The sequence below is a fragment of the Leptonychotes weddellii genome, chromosome 11, assembly GCF_054177405.1.
Source record: "Leptonychotes weddellii isolate Sample4059 chromosome 11, ASM5417740v2, whole genome shotgun sequence".
Classification (NCBI taxonomy): Eukaryota; Metazoa; Chordata; class Mammalia; order Carnivora; family Phocidae; genus Leptonychotes; species Leptonychotes weddellii.
In genome coordinates, this window is record NC_138379.1 from 81359750 (window position 1) to 81386894 (window position 27145).

The window sequence follows — 27145 nt, forward strand, 5'->3', positions numbered from 1 at the left end:
GTTGGGGGGGACCGATTCTTCCCAGCCCCCCCCCCCTTTCCCAGGGTCTCCCGGCAAAGAATGCCCCCTCCCCAGGTGATCTCAGGCTTACTCGCGGCCCCCTCCCCTTGTTGAGGTCCCAGCCCCTGAGGTCCCCCCCCTCCCCTCTTCCTCTCCCTCTTTGTGACGCGGGCCCTTGGGCTCTTAATTCCTGGCACCTCTCAGGACAGGTGCAGGAAAGCGTAACCTTGACTAGTTCTCGCTGTGTGAGGGAGCCGGCAGCACGCTGGACTCTGCGGCCGTGACTCCTCCAAGGCCAAAACCCAGCAAGAAGGGCTGGTGGGAAAGAGCCGCCCCCTCCTCACTGGTCCCAAAGGGCGCTCTTCCGAAGGGTTGGTAACGGGGGTCCTTTGACCCTGTGAAGGGCAGAGGAGTCGCAGACAGGTGAAAGAAGGCAGCTTCCCTTTCCTTTCCGGCCCTCCCCCAGTTCTGCTAAGTGGGCAGTGGATCCCTCAAATGAAGTACCACCCCAGGGTCATGCTGGGGCTGGAGGTTGGGCACTGCCCCCTTGGGGAAGGGAGAAGGGGCCAGAGCTTGACGGATCTTATGTAACAGGCACCAGCTCCTGAGTTGGCAGTGCGTGCACTGCCCCGTGCCAGGGCCACACCAGGCTCCTTGGCCACAGCCAGGACCCCTGGCTGACCCTCATGGCACAGGTGGAGCAAGCAGGAAAGCCCTTTACGGGGGTCTTGAGTGTGAAGACACAAACCTCAATCAGCCTTGCTTATATGACCCCCCTCCTCAAACGCTTCCTCCCCATTAAGCCAGAGCGGGCTCTTCCTGAGCCCCCTGCTCCTTCACGGAGGGTGAATACTGTCTGTTTACTAACCGTGGAGGTGGCATCGACTTTTTAGAACAGTGGTTGCCCCTAAGTCAAGGTTAGGTTTGCTGACGACTAATTTTAAGGAAGTTCTTGATCCAGACTCTTTCAAGCCTTTGCACATGCCCTCCACATAGCCGCTGGAATCCTTTCCTTCTCTCCCTGTGAGAGGCTCGCTGTGTGGGGTCTCTCCCGACCTCTCCAGTTCTAGCCTCTCCCTGTTGGCCCTGAGGTAGGATTGTTTTCCCCATAAGAAAGGTCACTCCTGGGACATTTTGTTCCTCTCTGGAATGGAAAGTGCTGACTTTCCCTGGAGCTCCTGATTTCCTATTCATGGCAGAAGAGTATCTGGCTGGGCATAGAACAGCCCTGCTCTCCCCTCCACTCCCACCCTCCGACTCCTCTCATCCAGCCGCCTTCTACACAGAGCGCTTAGAAATTGGCAAGTAGTTTTGAACTTAGGAAATTTTAGACAAAGGCACGAGCCACCCCCACCCCCTACAAAAAGAAAAACAAACAGAGGGTCCTGGCAAAACCTTAAAGGAGCCTTCCCCATCTCTCCACCTGCCAGGCCATTAGTAGAGTTAGATCCTCAAGAACAGTAACCGTAGGTGGGGATGTGTTGTTCTTGACCCTCACTGTGCTGGGTCAGAGTTAAAAGTGTCAACACCATGGAAGTGCCTCGGTACAAAGGCGCCTCTAATTTTCCATTGCCCTGCCCCCATTAGGGCTGAGGGACTGCCTCAGCTGGAGGCCCACTTTGGTGCACATTGACATGATCACCAGGCTTTGCTTCTACAACCCTTTAGACAGATGTTGTCTGAGGCACAGGGGGTAAGAACTAACAAGCACCGCCAAAAATAGGAGTGAGGGTGGATCTTGGGGGAGGGGAGGACGGGTATCCTGTTGTGGACAGGCTTTAACGTTTAGTTCCGAATGGGCAACTCAGAGACTTCAGTGTTTTTGTTGGGCCCCAGGGGAGTCCTTCTCCAGGTTTACCTGAAAATGCTGATAAGGTCTTTGTCCAGGGAATTATCTCTGTTGTGGTCCTCTTACTGGAACATCAGGGTTTAGACTGTCGGAAAGGTAAGATTTAAATTTTGTGTTTGGGGCCATATACCACTAGCACTGGCAGAGTTCGAGGATGCTTATGCCCACCTGCTGCCAATAAGCTTTGCTCGATAACTGCAGGTGGAAACCAGGTCTCTCTTTGGAGTATATTTCCTTTCCTACCTGTTAGTGTTAGACCTGATCACTGGCAAGAAGGGATCCTCTTACTTGTGGGATCAGCAGGGCAATTCCTGAGAAAAGCCCTCCTTCAGCCTGCCTCTCCCCACCCCACCCCCTTGAGCTGACAACCTCATGGGCTTTGAGCTGCTGACAGCCTCAGAGGCTGTCAGCACACGGCATGAGTAATTTTAGCTGAGTTATTTCAGGCTCCTGTTCTGATCGGGGTTGAGCTGGCCCCACGCATGCCCCAGTCAGTGTTGCTCCAGAGTTGCCGGCTGCCGGGTCCCCTCCCTGAGAGAGGGGGTGGCAGGCTCATCTGCACACTGTTTCTTTAACCCTTTGAGCCCGAAGGTTTTCTGACTCCTTGGAGGTAGGGCCAGAATTAGCCAAGAGACCTGGACCTAGCAGCTGTCTCGCTCCAACCCCCCTCACCAGCCTCCACAATAGGGACAAGAACAGGAGTGGCACCTTCAGCCTGGTGCTTACCTCTGCATGGCCACAATCTGCCTGTCAAATGGGTTCCCAGCTAGGAACCAGTCAGGATGCTGAAACCTGAGCCAGGCAAGGAGGATTCTCCCGGGCTTTAATCAGCCTTTAGGAGATGAGCTCAGCTGAAAGGAATTCCACCTGTCTCCGACAATTCAGAATGGCAGGCCAACTTCAGTTTTCCCCAGCTGAAGATCTTTAACGCACTTCAGATGTTTTGTCATTGAACATTTCAAGCTCTCCTTGAAGTGCCCGTTACGACAGCTGCTTCATGTATTGGACATCTAGGGGTAGAAAAGTGGGTCATTTGAGATAGTGCCCGGATGTGGGACCCGGCGTTCCCTGTAGCCGGGAATCAAATACACGAATTCCTAGGCTCTAGTTCTAATCTCCAGCCTCCAGTATGGCAGAGAATGAAGAGGCATGTACAGATCGGGGGAAAACACATGTCAACAAGAGAAAGGAAAGCCCTGAAGAATATTTGTGTTGTGTGTTGAAGAGAGAATTACATGTGTGCCTGGTGCTCCTGGCTCCAGCTAGCAGATAGTTGCATGAGCAAGCCTAGCACAGGCCCAGCCTCTTCGCCTTCAGCCTCATATGCCATGTGTTCTTTGCTTACAGAATTCTAAGAGCGCCCAGGGTCTGGCTGGTCTTCGAAACCTTGGGAACACGGTGAGCTCTTCCCAGCCCACTTCTTTCCTAAGGCCACCTCCTACTGTCCCAATGGACATCTGACCAGAAGTTCCCTCCTGGCTCCTGCTGACTCCCTATCCTCTAGAGGCCAGTTGATACCTGCCCATCCTGGCTGGTGGGTTTTACAGAATGGCTGGCGCTCTGCCTCTCTCCCGGCCCCCAGCAGGAAGCACTACTAAAGGGGAGTTGCCCTCTTCACTGTCAGCTACTTTCCTGGATCCTTCTCCTGAAGGACATCCATCCCTTCCCCCCCACTTCTGTCCAGCTCACCCACACCCGTTTGTACACCTCCACAGTCAATAACCGGTTACATCACCTGTGCGGGCAGGGGGAATTGGCCTCATGACACCCCTTTCCCTTGTAAGAAGAGGAACTTGAGGCTGTGGGAGCGTTCATTTCTGGGGTAGATGAACCAGAGGGCCTCTGGTACTAGGTAAGCGGACCTGCCAGACCGGGCTCTGTCTTACGGAGTGGATGATCTCTTGCAGTGCTTCATGAACTCCATTCTGCAGTGCCTGAGCAACACCCGGGAGCTGAGGGATTATTGCCTGCAGAGGCTCTTCATGCGGGATCTCAGCCACAGCAGCAATGCACACACCGCCCTCATGGAAGGTGAGGGGTCCTGTCCCGGACACTTGCTCCGCACTGCTCTTGGCCATATTAGTAGCTGGATGTTATATGTATCCCTCCTACTTTTCTCTCTTTGGCTTCGTTTTGGTGGAATTCTAGTTTGAATTTCTTACAGAAAATGTCTCACCTGTCCTCCATGCCCCCTCTCTACCCTCTCCTTCCAATAGAGTTTGCAAAACTAATCCAGACCATATGGACTTCATCCCCCAATGATGTGGTGAGCCCATCTGAGTTCAAGACCCAGATCCAGAGATATGCGCCGCGCTTCGTTGGCTATAAGTAAGAGCCTTGCAGACGTGTCCTCCCTGGGGTGGGTGCCAGCCACAGCAGGTTGGTTCTTGGAATGAGAGGTAGTGCTCACTCTCTTTCCTTTGGACTCAGTCAGCAAGATGCTCAGGAGTTTCTTCGCTTTCTTCTGGATGGGCTCCACAATGAGGTGAACCGAGTGACAGTGAGGCCCAAGTCCAACCCTGAGAACCTCGATCATCTTCCGTAAGAGGAGAATGCTGTGGGTTTTTGGCTGGGAGAATGAACTTGAGTTTTTGGCTGACTTCTTTGGGGGTAGTAATTTGGAGAGAATTTTAAATATTAAGGAGTTAGACTGATGGACCCGTAAACTTCTCATGGCATGAGCTCTGACCCGGTTGTCTCCCTCTCTCTGGTTCCTAGTGATGATGAGAAAGGACGACAGATGTGGAGGAAATATCTAGAACGGGAAGACAGTCGGATTGGGGGTAAGCGCATGAATGGGAGGAAGGCCTGCTTTCTCTGTTAACTGCTTTTGCCTGAGCAGAGCATGAGCGTGAAAAGCCCTAAGAGTCCTCCTTTCAGGGGACCCTCCTCCTGCCCGGTGGCCCAGGGACAGAGGCGGGAGCACTGAGCAGGCACACAGCCCAGAGAAGACGTGTGCTCCTTCTCCAGGTTTAAGCTCCGCTGTCCCATCTCTTCTGCAGATCTCTTCGTTGGACAGCTAAAGAGCTCCCTGACATGTATGGACTGTGGTTACTGCTCTACAGTCTTTGACCCCTTCTGGGACCTCTCACTGCCCATCGCTAAGGTATGTGCCCCTGTTGCCCCATGTTGGAAGCGCCCCCTCTTACCTTGTGTCGTCGATCTCTGTGACTTTTACTCTTTGTCTCTGCCAGCGAGGTTATCCTGAGGTAACTTTAATGGACTGCATGAGGCTCTTCACCAAAGAGGATGTGCTTGATGGCGATGAAAAGCCAGTAAGTCCCCCTTCCACGGGATCAGGAGCACACATCCAAGAGCCCACTCTGGGAAAGACCTGTCACCAGCAGATGCAGCCAACGAGTTACTGGACTCGGCCTGCTGACTTCTCCCCCAAGTCCTCTGTAGCTCTGTTTGTCGTGTCTTGCAGACATGCTGTCGCTGCCGAGCCAGAAAACGATGTATAAAGAAGTTCTCCATCCAGAGGTTCCCAAAGATCTTGGTGCTCCGTATCCTTACCATCCACCATGGCAAGGGCTTGCCTTTAGGTAGTGACTGATGACAAGGGGCTGAACTGAGGGCAAACAGAGTAGGAAAAAGGAAACTTGGTAGACTTTCCTTTCCCTGTTTGCTCTTTTGCTTCTGAGAAGCACTTCACCCTCTTAGGACTCAGCCCCCTTTACTTTGACTACCCTCGCCACCCTCTCTTGTCCTTGACTCACGTCAACCCCAGATCTGAAGCGGTTCTCAGAATCCAGGATACGAACCAGCAAGCTCACAACATTTGTGAATTTCCCGCTAAGAGACCTGGACTTGAGAGAATTTGCCTCAGAAAACACCAGTGAGTATTTTCAGCTGGGAGGGCAAACAAAGCCCAGGTGCCTAAAATCCAGATGAGAGGCCAAGAGGTAGAAGGAAGCTACTGAAGAGCAAGTTATTAAAATCAGGAATAGAGGCAGGAAGGAGAGGGAGGGTGGGGCAAGGAATGCTTGGGGGGCCTGAAACCTTGTACTTCCTCCTCAGACCACGCTGTTTACAACCTGTACGCTGTGTCCAATCACTCTGGAACCACCATGGGCGGCCATTATACGGCCTACTGCCGGAGTCCAGTGACGGGCGAATGGCACACTTTCAATGACTCCAGGTGAGACAGCTCTCAGGCAGGGCTCCTGGCTGCCAGACACCTGTATCTCACCCACCTGTGTGGCTTCCACTTTGGATAGAAGTCGGAGCCAAAAGTCCGTGTAATACGTCCGAGTCTACTGCCCCTTTGCAGAATTTCTAGAAGACAGCAAAAGAGGTCGGCTTCAGGGACACCTAGGGAGAGGAGCGATGGGCCCTCACGGTCCGTCAGCCACTCCGTGTGTGTCCCGGTGGCCCCCTCTCCAGGGCTCTGACATCCCTCCACCCCTCTCTCCACAGCGTCACACCCATGTCCTCCAGCCAAGTGCGCACCAGCGACGCCTATCTGCTCTTCTACGAATTGGCCAGTCCACCCTCCCGCATGTAGCAGCGAGGAGCTACATCCCTTTCTCCCTTCCCCGTGGTGGCCCCACACCCTAAGTTTTTTTTTTTTTTAAGACAAAAAAAAAAAAACCTGACAAATAAGAGAAAAATAAACTAAAGCTGCCGAGCAGGAGTTGCTGCAGCCTGGTCAGGGTCTGGAGCAGGGAGCCAGGAGCTCCTGAGCCACACCTGGCACGGAGATCGACAGGACACAGAGCCTGGAGCCAGCACAGTGCCCCCTCGGCTTCTCTTGTTTTTATTTTTAAGCTTGTGGTTTTTTTCCTGTGTGTAATAAACAACGGCAGTCTGTGGGGAGAAGATCCTGGTCCACTTGCTGCCCTTCCAGCCCCCAGTTCCTCCCGAGAAGACAGCGCCCTCTGGAGCCTGCTGGGAGGATCGCTGCCTGGAAGCACCGGCGCCCGAACCTGGCACCTGTCTTCACCTGGACCCCGCTCACGGGTCCAGAAGCAAGAGAAACACCCATGAGCCAAGAGCCCTCTTAACGCTGCTAACTCCAGGGGGACAGACAAGGGGACGACTTTGAAAAAAGCTGATTTGGGTTTTTAGAAACCCAATTTTTTTTTTTTTTTTAAATTACCATCACTAAAGTTTTCAGACTGGAGATGCTCTCCTTCACACCTCTTCACAGCTGGGACGTTGTGCTGGTCGGTTTTTTTGTTTTTTTTTTTCTTCAAGTACAGCTTTTCTAATGCTAGCCCCCAGTGGTGCTAGGTGGGTGTTGGCCAGGCCCCAAGCACAGCCACAGTAGACCCGGGATCTAACAAGTTTTGGGGTTTTTTTGTTTTTTGTTTTTTAATGTTTTGGATGGAATCTAGTTGCCTCCAAGAATTGTGCCTTATAGCATTTGGGGACCAGGGGGTAACTGCCCCTCCATGAAATACCCTCAGCCTGTTCCCTTTTCCCCAGTGCCATGTTCAACCCCGCTGGGGGAGATGGGGGTCATACCCTTAGCCCCTGGCTCGGTTTGCATTGCAGTGAGGTGGAGCGGAGAGTAGGTAGAAGGAGATTTCTTCTGGTAGTGTATCAAGTTTTTCCTGCCCACTTCCTCTAAGCCACCCCTGGTCTACTCCCCCCAGCTGTTTGAAGGATAGCACAAGCCCCTTATCCCTAGAGTTTCTCTCACCTTTAATTTATTCCCTTTTAACGTGCTTTACCTTCGTGCCCCCACCCCTTCTCAGAGCCTCCTAGACATAGGCCCTTTGGACCGAGTTTCTCAGGGATGCCCATGCCGCCCCTCAGCCCTTCTTGGCATCAGTCTTCAGTCCTACCCCAGGAGCTGGAGCCTGGGTGTTTGGGGACATCTTGCCTCAGCTGTACCATTCTTTCCCACGGGCGTGATTTTGCCCTGAGTAGTTGGACAAAACTCGGTGCTTCACAGAGAGTAAAGCTGTTCAGCACCAAGGCACAGAGCTCTGTGCATCCACACGGCTGGGCCCAGCTTGTGCCCCTTGGAGCCTGAAGCTTTCCAATGCTCCCAGAAGGAGGCATCAGAGAAAGACGCCCCAAGTTTAACTGGCCTGACCCCCTTCCCCAGGGAAGCCCTGTGAACCTGAGCCAAAGGGCTGATGTGCACTTGTTTACTGTGTAAGCAAGAGTAGAAGAATGTCTGATGTCCAGTGGAAACTTGTACAGAATAAATAATAGCTTTGAGAAGTTGGTAAGTGACGGCATCTTGATTTGGGAAGGGCCTGCCCCCAGGAAGCACTCTGAGCAGATTAGTCGCCACGTGTTTTTACTGCTTCAACTGGACCGTGAATTTCAAGTTCTCGAACATGTTGCCCACTGTTTAGTCTAAATTTTTCAACTCTACAAAACTGAACTAGCACACATTTTGAATGCTCGATTCATCTGGATTCACCAGTTAACAGGTTGCCACACTTGTCTCCAGATACTTGGGGGCAAAACACGTAGGGGTGAGGGGTCACTACCATCTCTAACTACTTCAGCATGCGTCTCCCACGTAAGCCCAACACCGTCTTCACCCGTAAGAAATGCGTAGCCAGCAGACGCTTCTTTACGTGGACTCACGGTTCCCGTGACACTTGGGTGCCCGTACAGACCTAGGACAAGCTCCAGCAGAGGCTGGCCATAACCAGGTTTGCTCTCGGAGCAGAGGGGCTGTACCAGGACATGGAGGAATCAAGACTTGGCCCTTGATAAACAGGAGACTTCAACTTGCCCTATTAATACCTAGAAAGAGCCGCTTTGATGTTAAAGGTCTTGTTCTCCAAAGTGCTTTTTTCAAGGTTTAAACAGACTTAATCTCTTTAAAGAGACTGCCTCTGCGGCACTCGGGGACTTGTCTCCTTTGGTTTTATCTTCTAGCCCTTAGTACTGTTCAGACTTCCCCTTTCTGCCACTGATTTTATTTATTTAAATATTTTTTAAAGATTTTATTTATTTATTTGAGAGAGAGAGAATGAGAGACAGCATGAGAGGGAGGAGGGTCAGAGGGAGAAGCAGACTCCCCGCCGAGCAGGGAGCCCGATGCAGGACTCGATCCCGGGACTCCAGGATCATGACCTGAGCCGAAGGCAGTCGCTTAACCAACTGAGCCACCCAGGCGCCCCTATTTAAATATTTTTTAGTTTGTTCATCTGAGACAGCTAGCGAGTGAGAGCATGAGCAGCGGGGAGCGGCAGAGGGAGAGGGAGAAGCAGGTTTCCGGCGGAGCAGGGAGCCCGATGCGGGATTTGATCCCAGGACCCTGGGATCATGACCTGAGCCGAAGGCAGACGCTTAACCAACTGAGCCACCCAGGCGTCCCTCTGCCACTGATTTTAGAACTCTGGAAGCTGAAGCCTCCTCCAGTTGAACTTAGAGTATTCTATCGGGACTTTTCCTAGCTGCCTCCCTACTCCAGACACTGGAAAATCAAGGCCTGTCTATTCCATCTTTGCTGAGACAGCAGTGCCTGCTATTAAACTCACATCATGGGATGAGACAGTGGTGGGAGCATTGCTTCTGGGCATTTCCCAGAAGTGGGGAAAACAGTGACTCAAACCCTAGGATTTCTCCCTGGCCTGCCCTGGAAGCAGCCTGACCCAGGGCAAGATTTTAAATGCAGATGATTTCCCCCCCCAAACCACAGGTCAACAGGATGGTCTTCAAAATGGAAACAGGCTTCTAGCAAAGTGGACGGGTGAGTCCCAAACCAGTGTAACTTGCCGCACCTCTCCCTCGACTAGTTTTTCACTGGATGTGGACACAGAGGTGGTTTCTGTTGTTTTCCACAGGGGAGCAGAGGACTACAGGTAATGCCCCGGGCAGGGGCTCCGCTTGCTCCACCCTTGCTCCCAGCTCTCCCTTCTGCACTTAACCTGTGGCGCTTTCTCATTCCCATGGCAACAGGTCCCAGCGCTACACAGATCCCAAACACAATCTGTCCCTGTGTTTCTTTATCCATCAGCTTTGCCTCCTAGCAACTGGGATTTCTGCCCCCATTCTTTGCTTGCATTCCAGCAGGCCTCCCCCTGGGGAGGAAGGGTGGCTCTCCCCCTGCAACTTCTCTTGTGTGACCTTGAGCAAGAACGTCCCTCTTTCTGGGCCTTGTGCCTCATCTGCGTTAAGGAGATTGGACCTTGAAGTTCTCAGCTCAAGGGTCTTCCTCCTAAGTCATTTCTCTAAATACATGCCTCAAAGTCCCAAGTCGGGGGGCCTTTCGTGCCTCTGGTCTGTTTTTGAGAGTTACTCTAAATTCTTTTTTAACGACCAGTGCTCAGAAAATACCTGTTCCTTTCTGCAGAGCTTTAGAGTCAGGACCATAGAGGTCACCTTGCCCACATTCTCATTTGGCCAGTGAGGACACAAGCGTTAGGGAAGGCTGGCTCAAGTCCACTGGTTTGTCAATGGCAGAGGCAGGACAGTTCTCTTTCCATCTGAGTACTCTGAGTACTTCGCCTTTTGGGTGAATAATTGACAGCTTTTTGCAGGGTTTTCTTGCAGCAAATTTTCCAACCTTGTGTCTGTTGGGAACTGAGCTGAACAGCAGGGTAGCAAGGAAACTCCCTGACTCCATCCATCCACACACACCCAAGAGCAAAACCAGCACGATCTTTCACAGACCTGGACCCGGCAGGGTCTGGGCCGAGCACCTCTGAGGGCCCCTGTCCTTCATTGCTCTAGAGGCCGAAACAAGCACCTGAGCGGGAGGCAGCAGAAAGAGACCAGCCTTTACAGTCCAAGCCAATTACTTAATCGCCCCGAGCTTCAGTTTCCCCCTCTGTAATCTGAGCATAACAATACCTACTCAGAGCTGTGTTGGGAACACACTAGGTATGCAAATGTCCATGTCCCACAAACACCCCCACATTTGCAGGACTGCGCCATCAACATTCACAGTCCCTTAGGGGGTGATGCTCAGCCAACGTTTGGTTCCCCTAGCCTCTCAGGACGCTTGTGCCTTCTTTTCTCCTCCGAGCAACATATGATGAAGGCTCAGGAATGCAAAGTATAGTGCTGCCCAAACCAGAGTTAGTGAAGTAGAGCCACAGAAGGGACGATCCAATCCAAGGGATGAGCATTTCTGATTGCCTGATATTTAGCTTGGCCTGCCTCTTAGAGATCACGGAAGGTGGTCTGGAAAGGAGCTGCAGTCTTCCAGGCTCCTAGAGACTAGGGGACATCCAGAAACCAGGGGATGAGGGTCAAGGCTAGGGGTGGCAGTGAACAAGGATAGGAGGAGGAGGACGACTGACAGATTTGGGTGGGGAAGAAGAGTTAGACCCTAATGCACACCTCCTGCGCCGGCCCTGGGAACAAGGAAAAAGAAGGCATTCTCGATGAGAGGACAAGCCTGGGCACTTGTCTTTAGCAGGAAGGACACAGCATGTTCCAGGGCCAGTGAAGAGGCTGGTCTGGCTGGAGTGGAAGTTTGAGCTAGAGAACTAGCAGGAGAGAAACCTAAGGAGCCGGGAGTCCCAGAATGTTCTAGCCAAGCTCAGGCTGGCCTCGCCCTTCCTGGTGACAGAAGAGCCTGAGAGTCAAGGAGAGAGAAGGCTGTGTGGGGTCAGCATGGGGGAGTTAGCGGGAGCCATGCCGAAGCCCAAGAGAGCTAGACACCGCTGGAGCGCCCTAGTTCCCCTTGCCCAGAGGATGGCCACGGACAACAGCAAGGCCAGAGAGAAGCTTCCAGCACAGCCTCTGGAAAACTGCTCTGTGCTCACAAATGAAAAGGCAAATAATGTTTTAGTGTCATTATGGAAATACTTTTGACCTCTCAAACCCTCTAAAAGCAGTCCCCATCCAAGGGTCTGGGGAAAAAGTCTTGCCCCCCATATACAAGCAGCCCAGGGCTCCCCAGGGGATGAATGGAGAAGAACCAGGGGGTGAAGGGTCTCCCCTGAGTATGAGGACAGTTGCGTGAGGACCACAGAATCTATCTCCTTTGTTTCTTCTCTCCCCTCTGGGTTCCTCACTTTGTCCCCCGCTCTTGCCAACAGGCCTCGGCCCCAGTGGAGGTTGAAAGAGGTGTGTCCTGCCAAGCACACACTTTGGATTTCCCTAGCCCTAGATTCCACTCTTGGCTCTGTATCGCACCAGCTCTGTGACCCTGGGGAAGCCTCGGTGCTGTCATTTGTGAGATGGTTATGCTCCCTCGTAGCGTGACCCAGGGAGGGAAACGACACGTAAGGCCTCTTGCCCAGGGCCTACTACGTAATGTTCTGCAAATGGTGGCCACGAAGATGATGCTGCCTCCCTCGTCCTGCCCTGCCCGACTCGGCCCGAGCATGGCTAACGCAAGACAGGTTAACAAGCCCTTTGCTTTCTCCCTGAGGACAGCTGGGCCAGGCCGGATTTTTCCAAGAGACTGTCGTCACGGAGGAAGAGGCATGAAGTGGTCTAGTTTGCAGAGTGTGGGTTTTCTATCCTGCGGCAGATGGTACCAACTGCCAGGCTCCGCAGCCCAGTGGAGGGCCTGCCCAGGCCGACCCTGTCCAAGGACTCGGCCCCTCTTCCTCCCTCTGCTCTGCCCTTCCTCCGCAGGCCGGCAGGCCCCGGGCAGAGACAGCCCGCCCCTCCCGCTCCCCTAGTCACACCAGCACAGACAGAAGCAGCGCGTACGTACCATGTGCTTCCTGGACTGGCTTAGCTCCGGGTCCTGGCCACACAGGTGCTCTCACAGGGGCCTCGCAAAGACCCGGGCTTGGCTAACGCCCCAGGCCCCGGATGGGAGAACAGCTGCTTTTGTCCAGACCCCTCAGGGCTCCTAGGCCTAAAGCTGCCAAACCCTCACACCCAGCTTCCAAGGCCTTGGACATGCCTGCCATGGTCCTCCTTCCCTCCCAGCCCCCCTCGGGGACTCACTCAGTACTTGGGGTGAGGTGCGGAAAGGGGGTGTCCAGCTCCCCTGGTCACACACACACCCACCCCACGAGTGCCTAGTTTCCTCTGCGTGGTGTTCTCAACCATGGCCTGTGCCTTTAAGGACTGCTGCCCTGAGCCAAGCCCTTGACCTTAGCATCCTCAGCTGAGTTGGATTAAGGGACCATTTCATGCCTTTGCGAATTCCTTCTGGCTGCCTCCTTCCCCAGCACAGGGAGCAGCCAGTAGCCTGGACCAGTCGGCCAAGGGCAGTCTGAGAGTCGGTCTAGTCTGGCAACCCCTTCTCAAAGGGGACAGAGGCTACCCCTTTGATAGGCAGTTTGGGATCAGGGAGTGGGCCCTTGGCGGTCTTGGGCGACCACAAGGACTCCCAGAAAGCCATGCAGAGCCTTGAGCCATGAAGGAACGCTCAGATACCATCCTGTGCGTGGAGGCGACAGAACTGAGCAAGGTAAGGGTCACAGAGGACCGCTCTCCCTGCCTAGAGCCGGCCGTGCCCGAGGCACATGCGAGCCAGACGGCGTGGCCGCTGGCCCTCAGCCCCCCAGTCTTTCCCTTTCAGACTGAGTTCTGCAATCCTGCCTTTGAGCCTGAATCGGGGTCACCGTGCCCTCCAGCGGCTTCTCGGGAGGACGCCGGCCGCAGCATCCCGGCTCCCTGGCACGGTAACCGTCTCAGGGAGTGGCCCGCGTTGGGGCCCGGGGTGGGGGGGGACAGAGAGGCCCCCGAGCGAGAACAGAGCTCTCACCAGCCCGCCCGCCCACCTGCAGGTCGGCGCCCCCGAGGGCTGCAGCCCGACTGCCGCTTCTCCTGGCTGTGCGTCCTCCTGCTGGCCGGTGTGTTGGTCCTGCTGCTCGGGCTTCTGGCGGCCATCATTCTAGCCCGTGAGCAACGGGCCCGCTTGGGAGAAGGGCTTCTAAATGACATACCATGAACCATTGTATCCATCACCCCTGGGGAACCGACTCCTCTGAATCCCACTCCCCCATCTTCTCCCCCTCCAGAGTTGCCGGCTACACCACTGTCTGGGGCCTCCTATCAGCCACTGCCTGCCCAAGGCCTGACCCCCAGCGGGACCACCACCCCCACCACCCCCTCCACCACCACCACCTCTCCGGCATCTGGGAACCCAAAAGGACAGCTGGAGGAGGCAGGCATGAGCCCCTCACCCCAGCCCAGTGAGTACCCAGGGCAGATCTTCCTGGAGAAGAGCCCAAGATGGCGGCGGGGGGGGGGGGCAGGAAGGGGAGCCTTGGAAATAAAAGGGTCTCTCTCCTTTTGACCTCGGAACTCTAACCTTCATCTCTGCAGCCTGTGGGGGCCTCCTTCCTGGCCCAAGGGGCTTCTTCAGCAGCCCCAACTACCCAGACCCTTACCCACCCAACACCCACTGCGTGTGGCACATCCAGGTGGCCGCAGACCATGCAATACAGCTCAAGATCGAAGCGCTCAGCATGGAGAGCGTGGCCTCCTGTCTTTTCGATCGCTTGGAAATCTCCCCTGAGCCTGAAGGCCCCCTCCTCAGGTGGGTCCCCCTGCCCCCAGGAGATCTCACCCCTGCCCTGCACCACTGTCTAGAGGACAGAACCGGGGAGCGGCAGTGGGAAAGGCTGGGCTGTGAAGAAACTGAGAAACCTGACCTCAGGGGCCCAGCTCTGCCACCAGCCTGCTGTGTGACCTTGGGAAGGTCACCGCCCCTCTCTGTCAGATGGAGCCCCCACCTCTGTTGCCCAAGAAGAAATGCCCACAAGGACGGATGGTTGGTCAGACGGACGGATGGACAGACGTGCCAGTCAGGAAAGTCAGAGCTCCCTGGGAAATGAAAGGACCCTTTTTGACCCCATTCTCCCCAGGTCAGGGCTTGAGGCAAGAGGACCGCAGGGACCGGGCAGCCTCCACTCCGGCTGGCCCTGAGCTCTGAGCCTCCATCACCCCCAACCTGGCCCCTTGCAGAGTGTGTGGGAGGGCGCCTCCCCCCACACTCAACACCAACGCCAGCCGCCTCCGGGTGGCATTCGTCTCTGACAGCAGCGTGCAAGGATTTGGTTTCCACGCCTGGTACCAGGCTGTGACCCCCGGGAACGGTGAGTGTCTTCCCACCCCGCCTCTGGCTGCCTCCCAAGCGTCCACTTCCTTCCCCTCCAGACACCCCCGCCCCCGAGAAAGGGGTGGAGCCTCCGGGAGGTTCTGAATCCCGTCGCCCCTCCCCAGGGAGCTGCGCTCTCGCCGAGTTCCCCTGCGACCAGCTCGTCTGCCTGCTGCCTGACTCAGTGTGTGATGGCTTTGCTGACTGTGCTGATGGCAGCGACGAGACCAGCTGCAGTGCCAAGTTCCTGGGTGCGGGCCCCGCCGGGCACAGCGCGGGTACTGTCTTCGGGCTCCCGACCCGGGTCCGGCCAGGGCTCCCCAGCTCTGGCCCAGCCCCAAACTTGCCCGGATATTCTCCTGGCCCAGAACTTGCTTCCTTATGGGCCTGGCCCAAACTCTCCCCTGCAGTCCGGGGCGAAGGCACAGACCCTGGCAAACTCCTGGGCCCCTCCTCCTCTCTGCAGGGTGCGGGGGGAATCTGACTGGGCTCCAGGGCACTTTCTCTGCCCCCAGCGACCCGCAGAGGTACCCTCACCACCAGGTAAGCCGGGGCGCCACGGGGAGGGCAGGGGGGCACGTGCGGACACCCACGTGCACACCCGGGTTAGTGTGACCGGGAACCTCGTGGGAGATGCCGCCTGGTTCTTGGGAAGGTCAGAGCTCCAACAGGCAGTGAGGGAACGGCATTGAGTGCTTACCCGACGTTCCCGTGCTGGGTAAACTTCTGTCTGAGAGCAGACAAGTTCAAAGGCCCTTCCACCACCGATGCGGACAGCTCGGTGGGCCGCCCCCACCCACACCCTGCCCGGCCTGCAGCAGGGAGAAAGCCCTTCTGGAGCCCTGCCTGGATGCGCAGAGCGGGACAGGAGAAGGAACCCTGACCGACTCCACCCGTGCCCTCCCCCAGCTCTGCACCTGGCACATCTCGGTGCCTGCAGGACACGGCCTAGAACTGCGGTTCCACAACTTCAGCCTGGAAGCTCAGGACGAGTGCAGGCTGGACTATGTGGCGGTGTATGAGACCAGCGACGCAGGGGCCCTTGGCCTCCTGGGCAGGTAGCCGCCGAGCAGGAGCCCCGGAGAAACTCCATCCTCCGCGTCTGACGGTCAAGGCCTCCCGCAGATCCACCCTGCCCTCTCCCTGGCTTCCAGTTCCTTCTGCTCTAAGCCAGGGGTCTCTTCACCGTCACCCTAGGAAGAGGCTTGTCCTTCCTCAGCCCAAAGCCTTTGTTCGGCATTGCCCCTGTGCAGAAGGCCATTTCCCTGTACCCTCCCTGCCTGGTTCTCCTGCCCCGTGGGGCCCACTCCTACTTTCCCCTCAAACCCTTACTGGTGTTTCCCATCTCCGACTGGCTCAAGTTCAAGCAGTTTGCTTAATTCTTTGCCTACTGAATATGTGTGTCTTCCTCCCAGGCCCTAAGTGCCATGAGTCAGCGACCATGTGTCCCACCCACTCTGGCACGGCCCAGAACACCAGCTCAGAGGGAGGCCTGCGGGAACACCCCCGGGCGGGGGTGGGGGGAGGCCAGGGGCCCCCTGCCCAGGTCTGCTCTCTGCCTCCCGCAGGTTCTGTGGAGCAGAGCCACCACCTCGCCTCATCTCCTCGCACCAGCAGCTGGTGGTGCTCTTTAGGACAGACCGTGGCTTCAGCACCGGGGGCTTCTCTGCCACCTACCGGGCCCTCAATGCCACAGAGAGTAGGTGGCCCTGGGTGAGCGGGTGTGGCTGTGGAGGCGCCTCCAGGAGGACGAGGAAGGGCTCTGGACCCCACTCAGGGCACCGCAAAGGCAGTGTGGGGGCACAGGCCTGCCCCAGGGCACCGCCATGCCCCCTATGCCTACAGATCCCTGTGGGCCCGGAGAGTTCTCCTGCCGTGACGGAGGGTGTAAGAGCGTGCAGTGGACGTGTGACACGTGGAGTCGCTGCCTGGACAGCGGTGATGACAGCTGCAGCAGCCCCTTGCTCCCACCCCCAGGTGAGAAGCCCGCCCCACAGCACTGGGCGGGGAGGGAGGCTGGAGCAGGCTGGAGCAGGCTGGGGCCCATTCATAGAAACCCCACTGGCGGGGCACCTGGGTGGCTCAGTCGTTAAGCGTCTGCCTTCGGCTCGGGTCATGATCCCGGGGTCCTGGGATCGAGCCCCTCATCGGGCTCCCCGCTCGGCGGGAGGCCTGCTTCTCCCTCTCCCACTCCCCCTGCTTGTGTTCCCTCTCTCGCTGTCTCTCTCTCTGTCAAATAAATAAATAAAATCTTTAAAAAAAAAAAAAAAAAAGAAACCCCACTGGCACACTTTATAACAGCCCACCCCTGTCCTCCCCGATGGGGGGACTCCGCAGAGTCCGGGAGGGATCCTCACCCGGTAGTGACAATGGTACTTAACGTCACCCCCAAGGCAAGTGGGAATCTGGGAGTTGATGGTTGGGGTTTCAAGAACCAGCCCAGCCTTGTCACACAGAGAGCCCCTCTGCACAGCCCACCTCGGAGAAGAAGGTGAGGGGCGCCCGGCTGGCTCAGTCCGTAGAGCATGCGACTCTTGATCTTGGGGTCGTGAGTTCAAGCCCATGTTGGGTGTGGAGCCTACTTAAAAAAAAAAAAGATGATGATGAGAGTGAGAGCAGGGGCTTTCCTTCCAGATGCCCAGCGGGCCCTGCCAATGTTAGTGCCCCATGCCCCCGAGATCAGAGAGACACCTGCATCATGCCCAGGGCTGGTGAAGGATGTTTGGGCAGGCTCTTGTGGATAATGGGCTCCTGTGATGTGTGCAAAGCATCTCCCCATGTTATCTCCTTTGACTCCCACAACAACCCCCAAATGACCCAGAGAGAGCGGTTGGGTGACTTGCCCCAGGTCACCAGCCTGTGTACCACCCCCAGTAATTCTCCCCTTACAGAGCTGGCTTGCGAGCCCGTCCAGGTGGAGATGTGCATCGGTCTGAGCTACAACGCCACGGCCTTCCCAAACGTCTGGGTGGGCATAGCCACCCAGGAGGAGGTGATGGAGATCCTCAGAGGTTACAAGGTGCTCTAGGCAGAGATTAGGAGGGACCCACAGGAAGTGGAGGGAGCCTCGGGAATGAGGTGCCTGAGGGCTGATCTCCTCCTTCCACAGAGCCTGACAAGTCTGCCCTGCTACCAGAGTTTCCGGAGGCTCCTCTGCGGGCTGCTTGTGCCCCACTGCACCCCCATAGGCAGTGTCCTTCCCCCCTGCCGCTCTGTCTGCCAGGAGGCTGAGCACCAGTGCCAGTCTGGCCTGGCTCTACTGGGTACCCCCTGGCCTTTCAACTGCAACAGGCTACCTGAGGCGGCTGGCCTGGAGGCTTGTGCCCAGCCCTGACCCTGAGGCAGGCCCGTGCCCCTCTGCCTGCCCATCCTCCTTTGCCGATCAGGGCGGGCAGGCAGGGGACAAAGGAAGGAGGACCAGCATGGGACTCTGCCCATCCTGTCTGGAGCCTCCCAGGGAAGGAAAGAGAAGTCCTCGGCAGGGCTAATGGAAGCTTCCCTGTCCCTTTACTTGCCCCAACTCCACACGGTGCCATTGCCCGTGAGGACTGCTTCCCACCCAAGCCTCTGACCCCAATTTCCAATCTCCTGCCTTCCCCTCTGGGGAGACCTACTTTTTCAGGTTCTCCACCACCTGCCTTCTGACTCTTTCACTTATTCAACAAAAATGTATTGAGTGCCTAGTAATGTGGCAGGCGCTGTTCTGAGGCCTGGGGTCCAGTTGTCCAACTGCCTCTAGAACTCTCCCCCTCTGTTCTCAGCTTCTATTTCCCTTGGACTCGTCTTGTCCTTGGTCTGTGTCAGGGCACCATCTCTCCTTCCCGGCTCCTTGGAGCAGTGGGTGCCCCGAGTGTCTGTCTCGCACAGCTCTGCCTCCCTGTGCCCAGCTAAGACTCCCTCCCCTTCCTTTCTCCCCCAAACCTTGGCCCGTGGCCGGGCGACACCACGAGTTATTTCCCTGCTATTTCCCGGCCGGGAGCTCTTGGCCCCTGAACAACTGGTTTCCTCTTGGAGTCTGGGAGGAGCAGACCGGAGCCGGCAGGGAGTGCACCCGAACCAGGGGGACGCCGAGGGCAGGGGACGCCTGGCAGGGGAGACGCGCAGGGGCGGGGCAGAGGTCAGCTGGAGGGTCTGGAGTAGCGAGCGCCCCACGGAGGCCCCGGGAGACCGGAGGGGGTGAGTGTGGCGGAGCGTGGGAGGGAGGTGGGAGCGGGAGGGGCTGGGGGAAAGTTGGAGCGGGCGGGGCACTGGGTGGGGTGGGGGGAGCGGCTAGCCTCTCCTGTCCCCCGCCACTCCCCGGCGCCCGCCGGGTCCCTGGGTCTGGGGGCGCCCCCCCTTCGTCCCCCCCCCCCACGCAGCCGCTCAGTCTCAGGCCCGTGGCAGTGGGGTGGGGACCCACCCGGCCGCGCCGGGGCGGGGAGCGAGGCCGGTGCCGGGATTCTGGGTCCCGACTCCCGTCCCGCCTGGCCCGCAGACTGCGAGAGGACCCCGGCGGCCGGAGCCCCCGTGCCAGCGTCATGAGACCGCTCGTCGCCCTGCTGCTCCTGGGCCTGGCGGCCGGCTCGGCCCCGCTGGACGACAACAAGATCCCCAGCCTGTGCCCGGGGCACCCCGGCCTTCCCGGCACGCCGGGCCACCACGGCAGCCAGGGCCTGCCCGGCCGCGACGGCCGCGACGGCCGCGACGGCGCGCCCGGGGTTCCGGGAGAGAAAGGCGAGGGCGGGAGTCCGGGTAAGAAGGCGGCGGGGTCGCCGTCCACGGGGCCGTCCGCGCCGGCCGGGCCGAGGGCCGAGGGCCGGGGCTCGGGGTCCCGCCAGGGGGCGCCGCCGGGCTCCGGGAGCGGGGCGCTGGGAGGGTGACGCAGCGCGCGGCGGCCGCGGCTCCGGGGACCGTCTACTGCGGGCGGCGGGGCCCGGGGCGGGGGGGGGGTGGTGGCGAGCGGCAGGGCGGCCCTCGCCCAGGAAGCGGCGGCCGGGAGCCCCAGACAGGGTGGGGAGGGTGCTGAGCGGCGCCCCCGGCCGCCGCCGCCACTCTGGCCCTAACCGCGCCCCGCACCCCCGCAGGGCTGCCGGGGCCCCGGGGGGAGCCCGGGCCACGAGGAGAGACGGGACCCGTGGGAGCCACCGGGCCTGCGGGCGAGTGCTCGGTGCCTCCGCGCTCCGCCTTCAGCGCCAAGCGCTCCGAGAGCCGAGTGCCTCCGCCGTCCGACGCGCCCCTACCCTTCGACCGCGTGCTGGTCAACGAGCAGGGACATTACGACGCCACCACCGGCAAGTTCACCTGCCGGGTGCCCGGGGTCTACTACTTCGCGGTCCACGCCACCGTCTACCGGGCTAGCCTGCAGTTCGATCTGGTCAAGAATGGCGAGTCCATCGCCTCTTTCTTCCAGTTTTTTGGGGGGTGGCCCAAACCAGCCTCGCTCTCCGGGGGCGCCATGGTGAGGCTGGAGCCAGAGGACCAGGTGTGGGTGCAGGTGGGCGTGGGCGATTACATTGGCATCTATGCCAGCATCAAGACAGACAGCACCTTCTCGGGATTTCTGGTGTATTCTGACTGGCACAACTCCCCTGTCTTTGCTTGATGCCCACTGGAAAGTGAGCGGTGTGACACTCACAGCCACATCGTCCCGGGAGGGCTGGCCCCCCTTTGGGATGTTGTGAACGACTCCAGTCCTGCTGCTGGCAGAGAATGGGGACGGAGGCTGTCTGAGATCAGGGCTGGCAGTGAGGGGCAGTGGCTGGATTTCTGCCCAAAACCAAAGGAGCTCTCTGTGCTGGCAGGTGTGGGTCCCCCGGTTGCTCTGGCCCAGGATCCCAGAGGTGGGGTGCCCTCTTCCTGGTGTTCTGCTTCTCTGGGTTCTCCCTTGTCCCTCCTATTCCTGGGCCCTTTTCTCAGAGATTATTCAATTAAAAAAAAAAAAAAAAAACTCCTACTGGCTCAGTTCAGCCTTTCTTCTTTAGTGGTGGGGATGCCCTGATGGTGCGGATGGGGGAGGGGAGAGGGAACGATGGGGAAGATGGGCAGGGTGGTGCTCAGGCAGAAGGAAGGGCTCTTGGGCTGGATGAGCCCTGGGGCAGGAGATGGAGGAAGCAGGCCCCGGGGAATGAGAAGCCGCTCCGTAGAGCTAGCTGTCCCCTGAGTTGTGTTGGATGTGGACAGGAGTGCTTGGCTGAGGAGGGTGCCCTTCTGGCATGGGGCTCTGGCCACCTTTTTCTGACTCAAAGATGTCATATGAACTGGGCGGGGGCTACCTTCACCACACACACCCCTACCCTGATCCACAGTAAGGGTCCCCGGGTTTGCATCTGTGACTGCTCTGGCTGCTTGTCCAGTCTCTAGGTGACTGGAAAGCTATTTCTCTGTCCCCCACGCCAGGGAAGTGGTGTGTTCCGGGGTGGCTAGAGATAAGTCGTTTCTGAGCTGACCACAAGGGGGCGTCCCAACTCCAGAATGCAGCAAAGATCCTGGAGAGCTTGAGCTCGCGACTGTTAGGGTAGTTAGGGGGAGGACGGGTATTGAGGTCGGCTAATGTAATTCCAGATGGGGGTGCAGGAAAAGGGGTTCCTTTGCTCCCAGCTCAGGAAGTTTATCCTCTCTCATAAAATGTTTATCCTCACATTAAACAGAGACTGGAAGGAGCCAAGCTTCCCCTTGCTCAGCTCCCTCTCTAGGGTTGGGGGGAGGGGAGAAAAGCCCTCCCCAGGCCTCCCAACTCCAAGATGGATGTGGTGAACTCCCCCCACCGTGCTGGGCATAGCCTGGGTGGGCCGCGCCACTAAGTCTGAGGCTAGCCACAAAGCCCCTTCAAGGTTCCCCTCCTCTGACCTTCAGAAGCCAGCCCCAGCCCCACCCCCACCCCAATGACTAACAAACCAGGGCTTGCCAGACCCACAATCAGTTCAGCCTCTCAACCCCAGAGAATGTGAGGGGCCTCTTCTCAGTTTCTGTCCGACCTACCCTTCCTCCCCCCCACCCCCAACCGCCCCACAGCTTCCAGAAGGCTGCCCCTGGCATTATGCTCCTAGATTTAACATACAATTATGTGGGAACGTCCCCCCTCCCTCTTGCTGGGCCTATGAGGGCAGATATGAGGGTGGGGACTGGGATCGGGTCTTGGGCTTCAGCTCCCAGCTCTCCGCCAGGAGGCCTCACGGCCCCACTCCAGCCCAAGCGACACAAAGACAAGCACCAGGCTCCTCCAGGGAGCAGACGGTAGATTGGACTCCGGGCAGCAAGAACCCCAAATTCCCTCTTGGGAAGGGCAGCACTGAGAAGCTGGGAAGCTGACTCAAGGGATGAGAACGGTCACACTCCTCTCTACTAGGGCTTCATTCTGACAAAAGTAGGAAAGATAGGGAGGGCTTTCCAAAAGCCAGGTGTATGAGGGCACAAATTGGATGGGGCGAAAGCTAATCCAGCCACACCTGGCACGGGCTGTCCCCAAGGCACAGTCCTCACATCCTATCTTATCTCCTCCCCCACCAGGTCCCCCACAGACCACAGTAAGTCCAGCAGGACTGAAGGACCCTGCTGCAGCATCAGTTACCCTGACCAACTGCTCACCCCTGTAAGGATGCACACCGAGGCTGTCAGAGCTGTCAACAGAAATTTATTCACCAGAAACTGGGCCGGCAGACCCATCTGGGCCAGAGAGACCCATCAGGGAGCTGCATACTCCTAGGCTGGCCCCTTCCGTATTTGGACCCTAGTGAAATGTGCACAGTCTGCCCTCCCCAATGCCAGGGAGAGACAAACAGAAGGGAAATGCCACTGTTCTCTGTGATGTGGGGAGTGAAAGGGGTAGGAGTAGAAATCTGGTTATCCCTCCTGAGGCTCCCAGTGGAGCTGGGGTGCCAGAGGGTAATATGGTCCCGAAGCCAGGTGCAGACACCCACCCCCCAAAGGGGTAAACTCTTGATCCTCGCTGTTGGATCAGGTTGGGAGGAAGCCTCAGAAGATCAAGACAGGCAGAAGTGGTAACTCGAAGGGCACCTGAGAGCTACTATCCCCAAGGCCTACCAGCGCACAGGTGCTCTGGCTGAAAGCAAAGGTTCAAGTTCGTTCCAAGGCCCTTGAGTTACCAAAACATCCAAACGACAGTGATGTGTGGTGGCTGCAGAAGCTGGGGAGGAAACGGGGAGGGGCCGGGGAGAGGACCTGCAAGTCCCCAACAGAAAAACCAGAAGGAGAGGGGGAGCCCCGGAGGCTGGCATCTGGATGGGCCCTGGCAAGCTGGAGGGGAGTCCACAGCAGTCTCAGGGCCTTGCATAGTGACACACTCACCACCTCTGGCATCACACAGGGACGCATTGGGTAAGGAAGAGCTGTTACCCTGCCCCACCCAGCTCACAGTCTTCCAGAGTTATCCTGTCTCAGCGTCCCGGGCGTACGGCTGGGAGGCTCGGCGTGACGGCCACGGGGGCGGGAGGGGCTTCAGGCCAGGAACCGAGAGGTCAGGTGTTAAAGCTGTCCTAGCGCAGGTGGCCTCACGGAGCACGGAAGGGTGGGCAGGCGGGCAAGGAGTCTTCAGAGGTAGACGTTGAGGGTCTGCAGAATGCCCCGGCGGCAGAGCGGGCAGTTGCGGTGGTGGACGGGGTGGCGCATGAGGATTTCGGTGCAAGCCTGGCACAGACAGAGGTGCCGACAGGGCAGAAGCAGCACCGTCTTGCTCTGGTCCTGGCAGATGACACACTTCTTCCGCTCCTCTTGCTCCTTGAGCAACTTCCAGGGGTCTTGCCCAGCTACAGACTCCTCCTCATTGAGCCTCTCCCGGCCGCGGGCAGGTGTTCCTCTGGCCGTCCTGACCTCTTCCTCCTCTTCGGCCTCCGATCTGGGCCCTGCTTCGGGGAGAGTGTCCTGTCGCCAGGTCCTGGCTGAAGGCACCCTCCTAGGGCCGCCCTGAGGGGCCCCAGGAGCCCCTCCCCGGTTCGGCCAGGTGGCCAGCTGCAGGCTGCGGCTCCAGACCTGGCGCCAGGCCTCCAAGTCCAGGGCTAGGCGAGACAGCCGCACGACATCCTCTCGGAGCCGGCGGTAGGACGGCCGGGCACAGAGCTGACTGAGCGCCCGGGTGGCCAGTCTCAGGGTGAGGTCCGGGTGCAGGACGGTCACCATCACTGCCAGCACGCAAACCAGCAGCACCAGGCCGGTGATGTTGACAAGCACGAAGCTGGCCAGGAGGCGGGCAGCTGACGCTAGGAGCTCCAGTGCTAGCTGGCAGGGGGTCCAGAGGAGGATGGCCATGGCCACGGCACTGCTGGAAATGTGGGCTAGGAAGGCAGCTACAACGTCCGTCAGCCTCCACAGTGGCCCCATCACTGCGTCCCACAGGGCCAGCATCAGGGAGAAAAGGTTCTGAGTGCCGATGAGGCAGATGTTGACCAGGCTGTTGATCACGTAGGCCACCAGGCTCATGGCAATGGCACAGATGTCACAGGCCTGGCGCAGCAAAGCATGGCCACTGGAGACCACATTGAGGACACCCCGGTGCAGTATCTCCCGGCCCCTCAGTGCCCCGTGAGAGGCCAGGTGCCCCAGGAGCTTTAAGCTCTCCAGGCCAGAGCAGCAGCTGTACAGCAAGGTACACAAGGCCTGCAAGCCCCCAAAGGTGAACCGGACCAAGGCTTCAACCAAGGCCAGCAGTGAAAGCAGGACTCCGCGGCCCAAGTGCAAAAGACTAGTCAGTACCGTGTGTGGCAGGTTGTAGATGAAGGCCAGGAGCCAGGCCAGGGAAGCCAGGAGGGAGGACACCAGCAGGAAGTTGAGGTCCAACACCAAGGTCAGCAGGTCCAGCACAAGGCCCACCCCATTCACTACCATGTACACAGCCTCCATGATAGGGCTGTGGAGGTTAATCCAAAAGGAAGTCTGGCTCTAGGCTGAGGGGGGTGTCAAGGCTGATAATATTTGGGGACGTCAGGGATTAATTTGGAAGGGAAGTGAGCAGTCTCCAAGCCAGGGAGAACCAAGAATCTGAGGAAGAAGTGGGTTAGAGCGAGGTGGAGTCTCAGTGGAGGGAAAGGGGGCCAGGCGCCAGTCCAGGAGTCCCGGTTTTGAAGGCGGGCTGTCTGGGAGGGAAGAGGCCAAACATCTCTAAAGTGGAGGTGAGCCCGGGCTGGAAGAGAGAGCTCAGCTTTGGAGGCCTGGTGGTGGCGAACCACGGCCGGGCAGTGGGTCGGACCGAGAGGAGGCCGGGAACGGATGGTTTCGGGCTGGGGCCGGGGGGGGGCGGCGCAGGCTGGGCGCGGGCTCGCGGTCCAGCTACGCAGGTACCCCTGTCCCCGCCCGGCCCCCGTCCTCTGGACTCGCGGCGCTTTGCGTCCAAAGGGGTAGTGGGAAAGGGAGTCAGCCTCAGCAAACCCCAAACGCGGCCTCTACTCCGCTGGGCGCCGCCATCTTGTGTGCGAAGGGGTGGGGCAAAAAGCGTGACAAGGAGGGCGGGACAAGGAACTCCTGCCAATCGTTGAGAAGCAACCCGAGGAAACATCGAGCACTCATTGGTCCGTTTGAACAGCGCCCAAACGTATTTACTCTCCAAGGGGAAGGGCGGGAACAGATTGAAATCCCGCCCCCTAGAGGCGGTGATTGGTCAATTGACGGGCAGAAGCGGATTAAGCCTTCCTCCTAGCCCCGCCCCCAAGCGGAGCAGGATTTTGGACGGGGCCAAATACCGGTGCTGTTCTTCGTCCTGGCCACCCCCCCCCCACCCCCCGTCGTGAACTTTTTAGGCGAGAGTTGAAGGTTACTACCTCTGAGCTGGGCTCCGGGATTGCACCGCTACCACACCCTCCTCAGACTCGCTGCCTCGTCCTCCTCCATTCATTCATTCATTCATTTAGTCTATCATTTATTGAGCTCCTGCAAACACACTGGGGATACAAAAAATGTTTAAGAGGGTGTGCCTGCTCTCAAGCCGGTCACAAGGGGAAGCATATTGTTACAGGGGATTCCCAAGCTGCTATTCCAAACTGTTTCCTCCAGCGTTATCAGCTTTTCTCCGCATCTTCAGGAGATTATCTCATTGTCTTTATGACAGGGAGGCCACAGACCAGAAATAGCTCACAGTCCTTCACTAGTCCCTGTTAAATTTTTACTTAAACATTCTAGTTAGATATCTACCCCTGGGCGGCTCTAGGTTCCTCAATAAGTTATCCTTTCCTTTAATATTCAAAATATATTTGAGACACCATCCCAAATCTGTTGGGAAACCTGGTGTTCTCTACTAATGCCAAGATACTTACTTGAGGGTCTCATCCTTCCCCTGGTCACCATTGCTTTAATTTCCTGCTTGTTTGAACGCTTCATCTCCATCCTGGCCTGGACTCCTAAAAGTGTTTGTCCCCCTTCACCGCCCCAACCCCAAACGCTACCTGAGTCCCTCACCCCCCAAGGCCCCACTGATAGGAAGCTGAGTTATGCAGCAAGCCTTAACTGAGATGTGTCGGTCGCACCAGGGGTGACAGCACAGTGCAGAGCAAGGACTGCAGTTTCTAAAATTCCACTGGTTTTGCGCTAGCCTCTCTCACACCTGTCGGGCCCCAACTTTATGTTTTCTCTGGGGACACATGTTTTCCCTTCCTCTTCTTCCTCTTCCTCTTGGGATTTCTTCTCCCTTTCTTTAGCCATCAGACTACAACTTCCTATTTTGTTATTTGCTTTTACAGCATAGTCTGTCTCTACCCCCAACCCAGGCTAAGCTCTAACCACAAAATGCTAATCTCTCTAAACAAGGGAGAATAATGTAAGGATTTGTTTTAGCCTCCTGCTCAGAGCATGGTCTGTTGTGGTTATTGCTGCTGATGCTTTTATTGTCCAACTCTACCTTTTCCCCCAATTTCAAATCTTGGCAAATACACCCACCTCCCCTTCAAGATATTTGATCTCCCCACCTGTAACCTGTCCTCTTCAGAAATGTTAGCTGTTCAGTGAACACCTCCTGTGTTCCTAGTCTATCTTCCTGCAGCACTTGATACCATTGGCCACTTCCTCCACCCTGGGCCCCTGGACATTACCCTCTCCTGTACTCTTTCATGGCTCCCTTTCCTTCCTACATGATGATTTCCCAATCTGTGCCTTCAGCCTGAATCTCTTTTGCAAAGTTTAGGTTGCAGCCGCTACCTGGACATAGACAGCGCCTGGATATTGCACTGGTGCTTCAGACTCAACATGTCCAGGGGCACCTGGGTGGCCCAGTCCGTTAAATGTCTGCCTTTGGCTTGGATCGTGATCCCAGGGTTCTGGGATTGAGCCCCTCATCAGGCTCCTTGCTCAGCGGGGAGTCTGCTTCTCCCTCTCCCTCTGCCTGCTGCTCCCCCTGCTTGAGTTCTTCTCCCTGTCAAATAAACAAATAAAATTCTTTAAAAAAA

The 27145-nt window shown here is 57.4% G+C and overlaps 4 protein-coding genes across 14 annotated transcripts in view; 3 read left to right on the top strand and 1 right to left on the bottom strand.

Moving 5' to 3' along the window:
- The window catches only part of USP2 (ubiquitin specific peptidase 2), a 26119-nt gene extending 18093 nt beyond the window's left edge, over nt 1-8026 (top strand). For 3 of the 4 annotated variants that reach the window (XM_006739714.3, XM_031034918.2, XM_031034917.2), the window contains exons 3-13: nt 3197-3247; nt 3757-3880; nt 4066-4177; nt 4280-4390; nt 4568-4632; nt 4852-4955; nt 5044-5124; nt 5277-5355; nt 5580-5687; nt 5870-5990; nt 6269-8026. In XM_006739714.3, coding sequence (XP_006739777.1) covers nt 3197-3247; nt 3757-3880; nt 4066-4177; nt 4280-4390; nt 4568-4632; nt 4852-4955; nt 5044-5124; nt 5277-5355; nt 5580-5687; nt 5870-5990; nt 6269-6356 — 1044 coding nt within the window. In that variant the 3' untranslated portion in view covers nt 6357-8026. Of the gene's footprint in view, nt 1-2316; nt 2344-3151; nt 3248-3756; nt 3881-4065; nt 4178-4279; nt 4391-4567; nt 4633-4851; nt 4956-5043; nt 5125-5276; nt 5356-5579; nt 5688-5869; nt 5991-6268 lie in introns of all 4 variants that reach the window. The other variant, XM_081799300.1, reaches the window with a different exon arrangement.
- Nucleotides 8027-8141: 115 nt separating this feature from the next.
- MFRP (membrane frizzled-related protein) lies at nt 8142-18219 on the top strand. Of its 8 annotated transcripts, none has more exons than XM_081799298.1 (13): nt 8142-13148; nt 13260-13362; nt 13468-13581; nt 13702-13875; nt 14009-14222; nt 14651-14781; nt 14909-15061; nt 15250-15326; nt 15693-15841; nt 16352-16482; nt 16629-16760; nt 17675-17802; nt 17893-18219. In XM_081799298.1, the coding sequence occupies exons 1-13, from the start codon at nt 13095-13097 to the stop codon at nt 18115-18117; spliced, it is 1785 nt and encodes a 594-aa protein (XP_081655424.1). In that variant the 5' UTR covers nt 8142-13094; the 3' UTR covers nt 18118-18219. The 8 variants fall into 8 exon arrangements, with proteins under 8 accessions (XP_081655424.1, XP_006739776.2, XP_081655421.1 ...); XM_006739713.3 differs by having other exon boundaries at nt 14909-15034; XM_081799295.1 differs by having other exon boundaries at nt 8142-9627; nt 11190-13362.
- Nucleotides 18220-18577: 358 nt separating this feature from the next.
- On the top strand, nt 18578-20724 carry C1QTNF5 (C1q and TNF related 5). Its single transcript, XM_081799302.1, has 3 exons — nt 18578-18959; nt 19258-19514; nt 19847-20724. Exons 2-3 carry the CDS (start codon nt 19301-19303, stop codon nt 20362-20364), a joined length of 732 nt encoding a protein of 243 aa, XP_081655428.1. The 5' UTR covers nt 18578-18959; nt 19258-19300; the 3' UTR covers nt 20365-20724.
- Nucleotides 20725-22375: 1651 nt separating this feature from the next.
- Nucleotides 22376-25210, bottom strand: RNF26 (ring finger protein 26). The gene has a single exon (XM_006739712.3). It carries the CDS (start codon nt 24612-24614, stop codon nt 23310-23312), a length of 1305 nt encoding a protein of 434 aa, XP_006739775.1. The 5' UTR covers nt 24615-25210; the 3' UTR covers nt 22376-23309.
- Between the last annotated feature and the right edge of the window lie 1935 nt (nt 25211-27145).

Coding starts and splice junctions, on each gene's coding strand:
- MFRP (XM_081799295.1), top strand. CDS start 13,095: ATGAAGGAACGCTCAGATACCATCCTGTGCGTGGAGGCGACAGAACTG. Junction 13,363..13,467: donor CATCCCGGCTCCCTGGCACG/GTAACCGTCTCA, acceptor GCCCACCTGCAG/GTCGGCGCCCCCGAGGGCTG. Junction 15,842..16,351: donor GCCCTTGGCCTCCTGGGCAG/GTAGCCGCCGAG, acceptor TGCCTCCCGCAG/GTTCTGTGGAGCAGAGCCAC.
- C1QTNF5 (XM_081799302.1), top strand. CDS start 19,301: ATGAGACCGCTCGTCGCCCTGCTGCTCCTGGGCCTGGCGGCCGGCTCG. Junction 19,515..19,846: donor AGGCGAGGGCGGGAGTCCGG/GTAAGAAGGCGG, acceptor GCACCCCCGCAG/GGCTGCCGGGGCCCCGGGGG.
- RNF26 (XM_006739712.3), bottom strand. CDS start 24,614: ATGGAGGCTGTGTACATGGTAGTGAATGGGGTGGGCCTTGTGCTGGAC.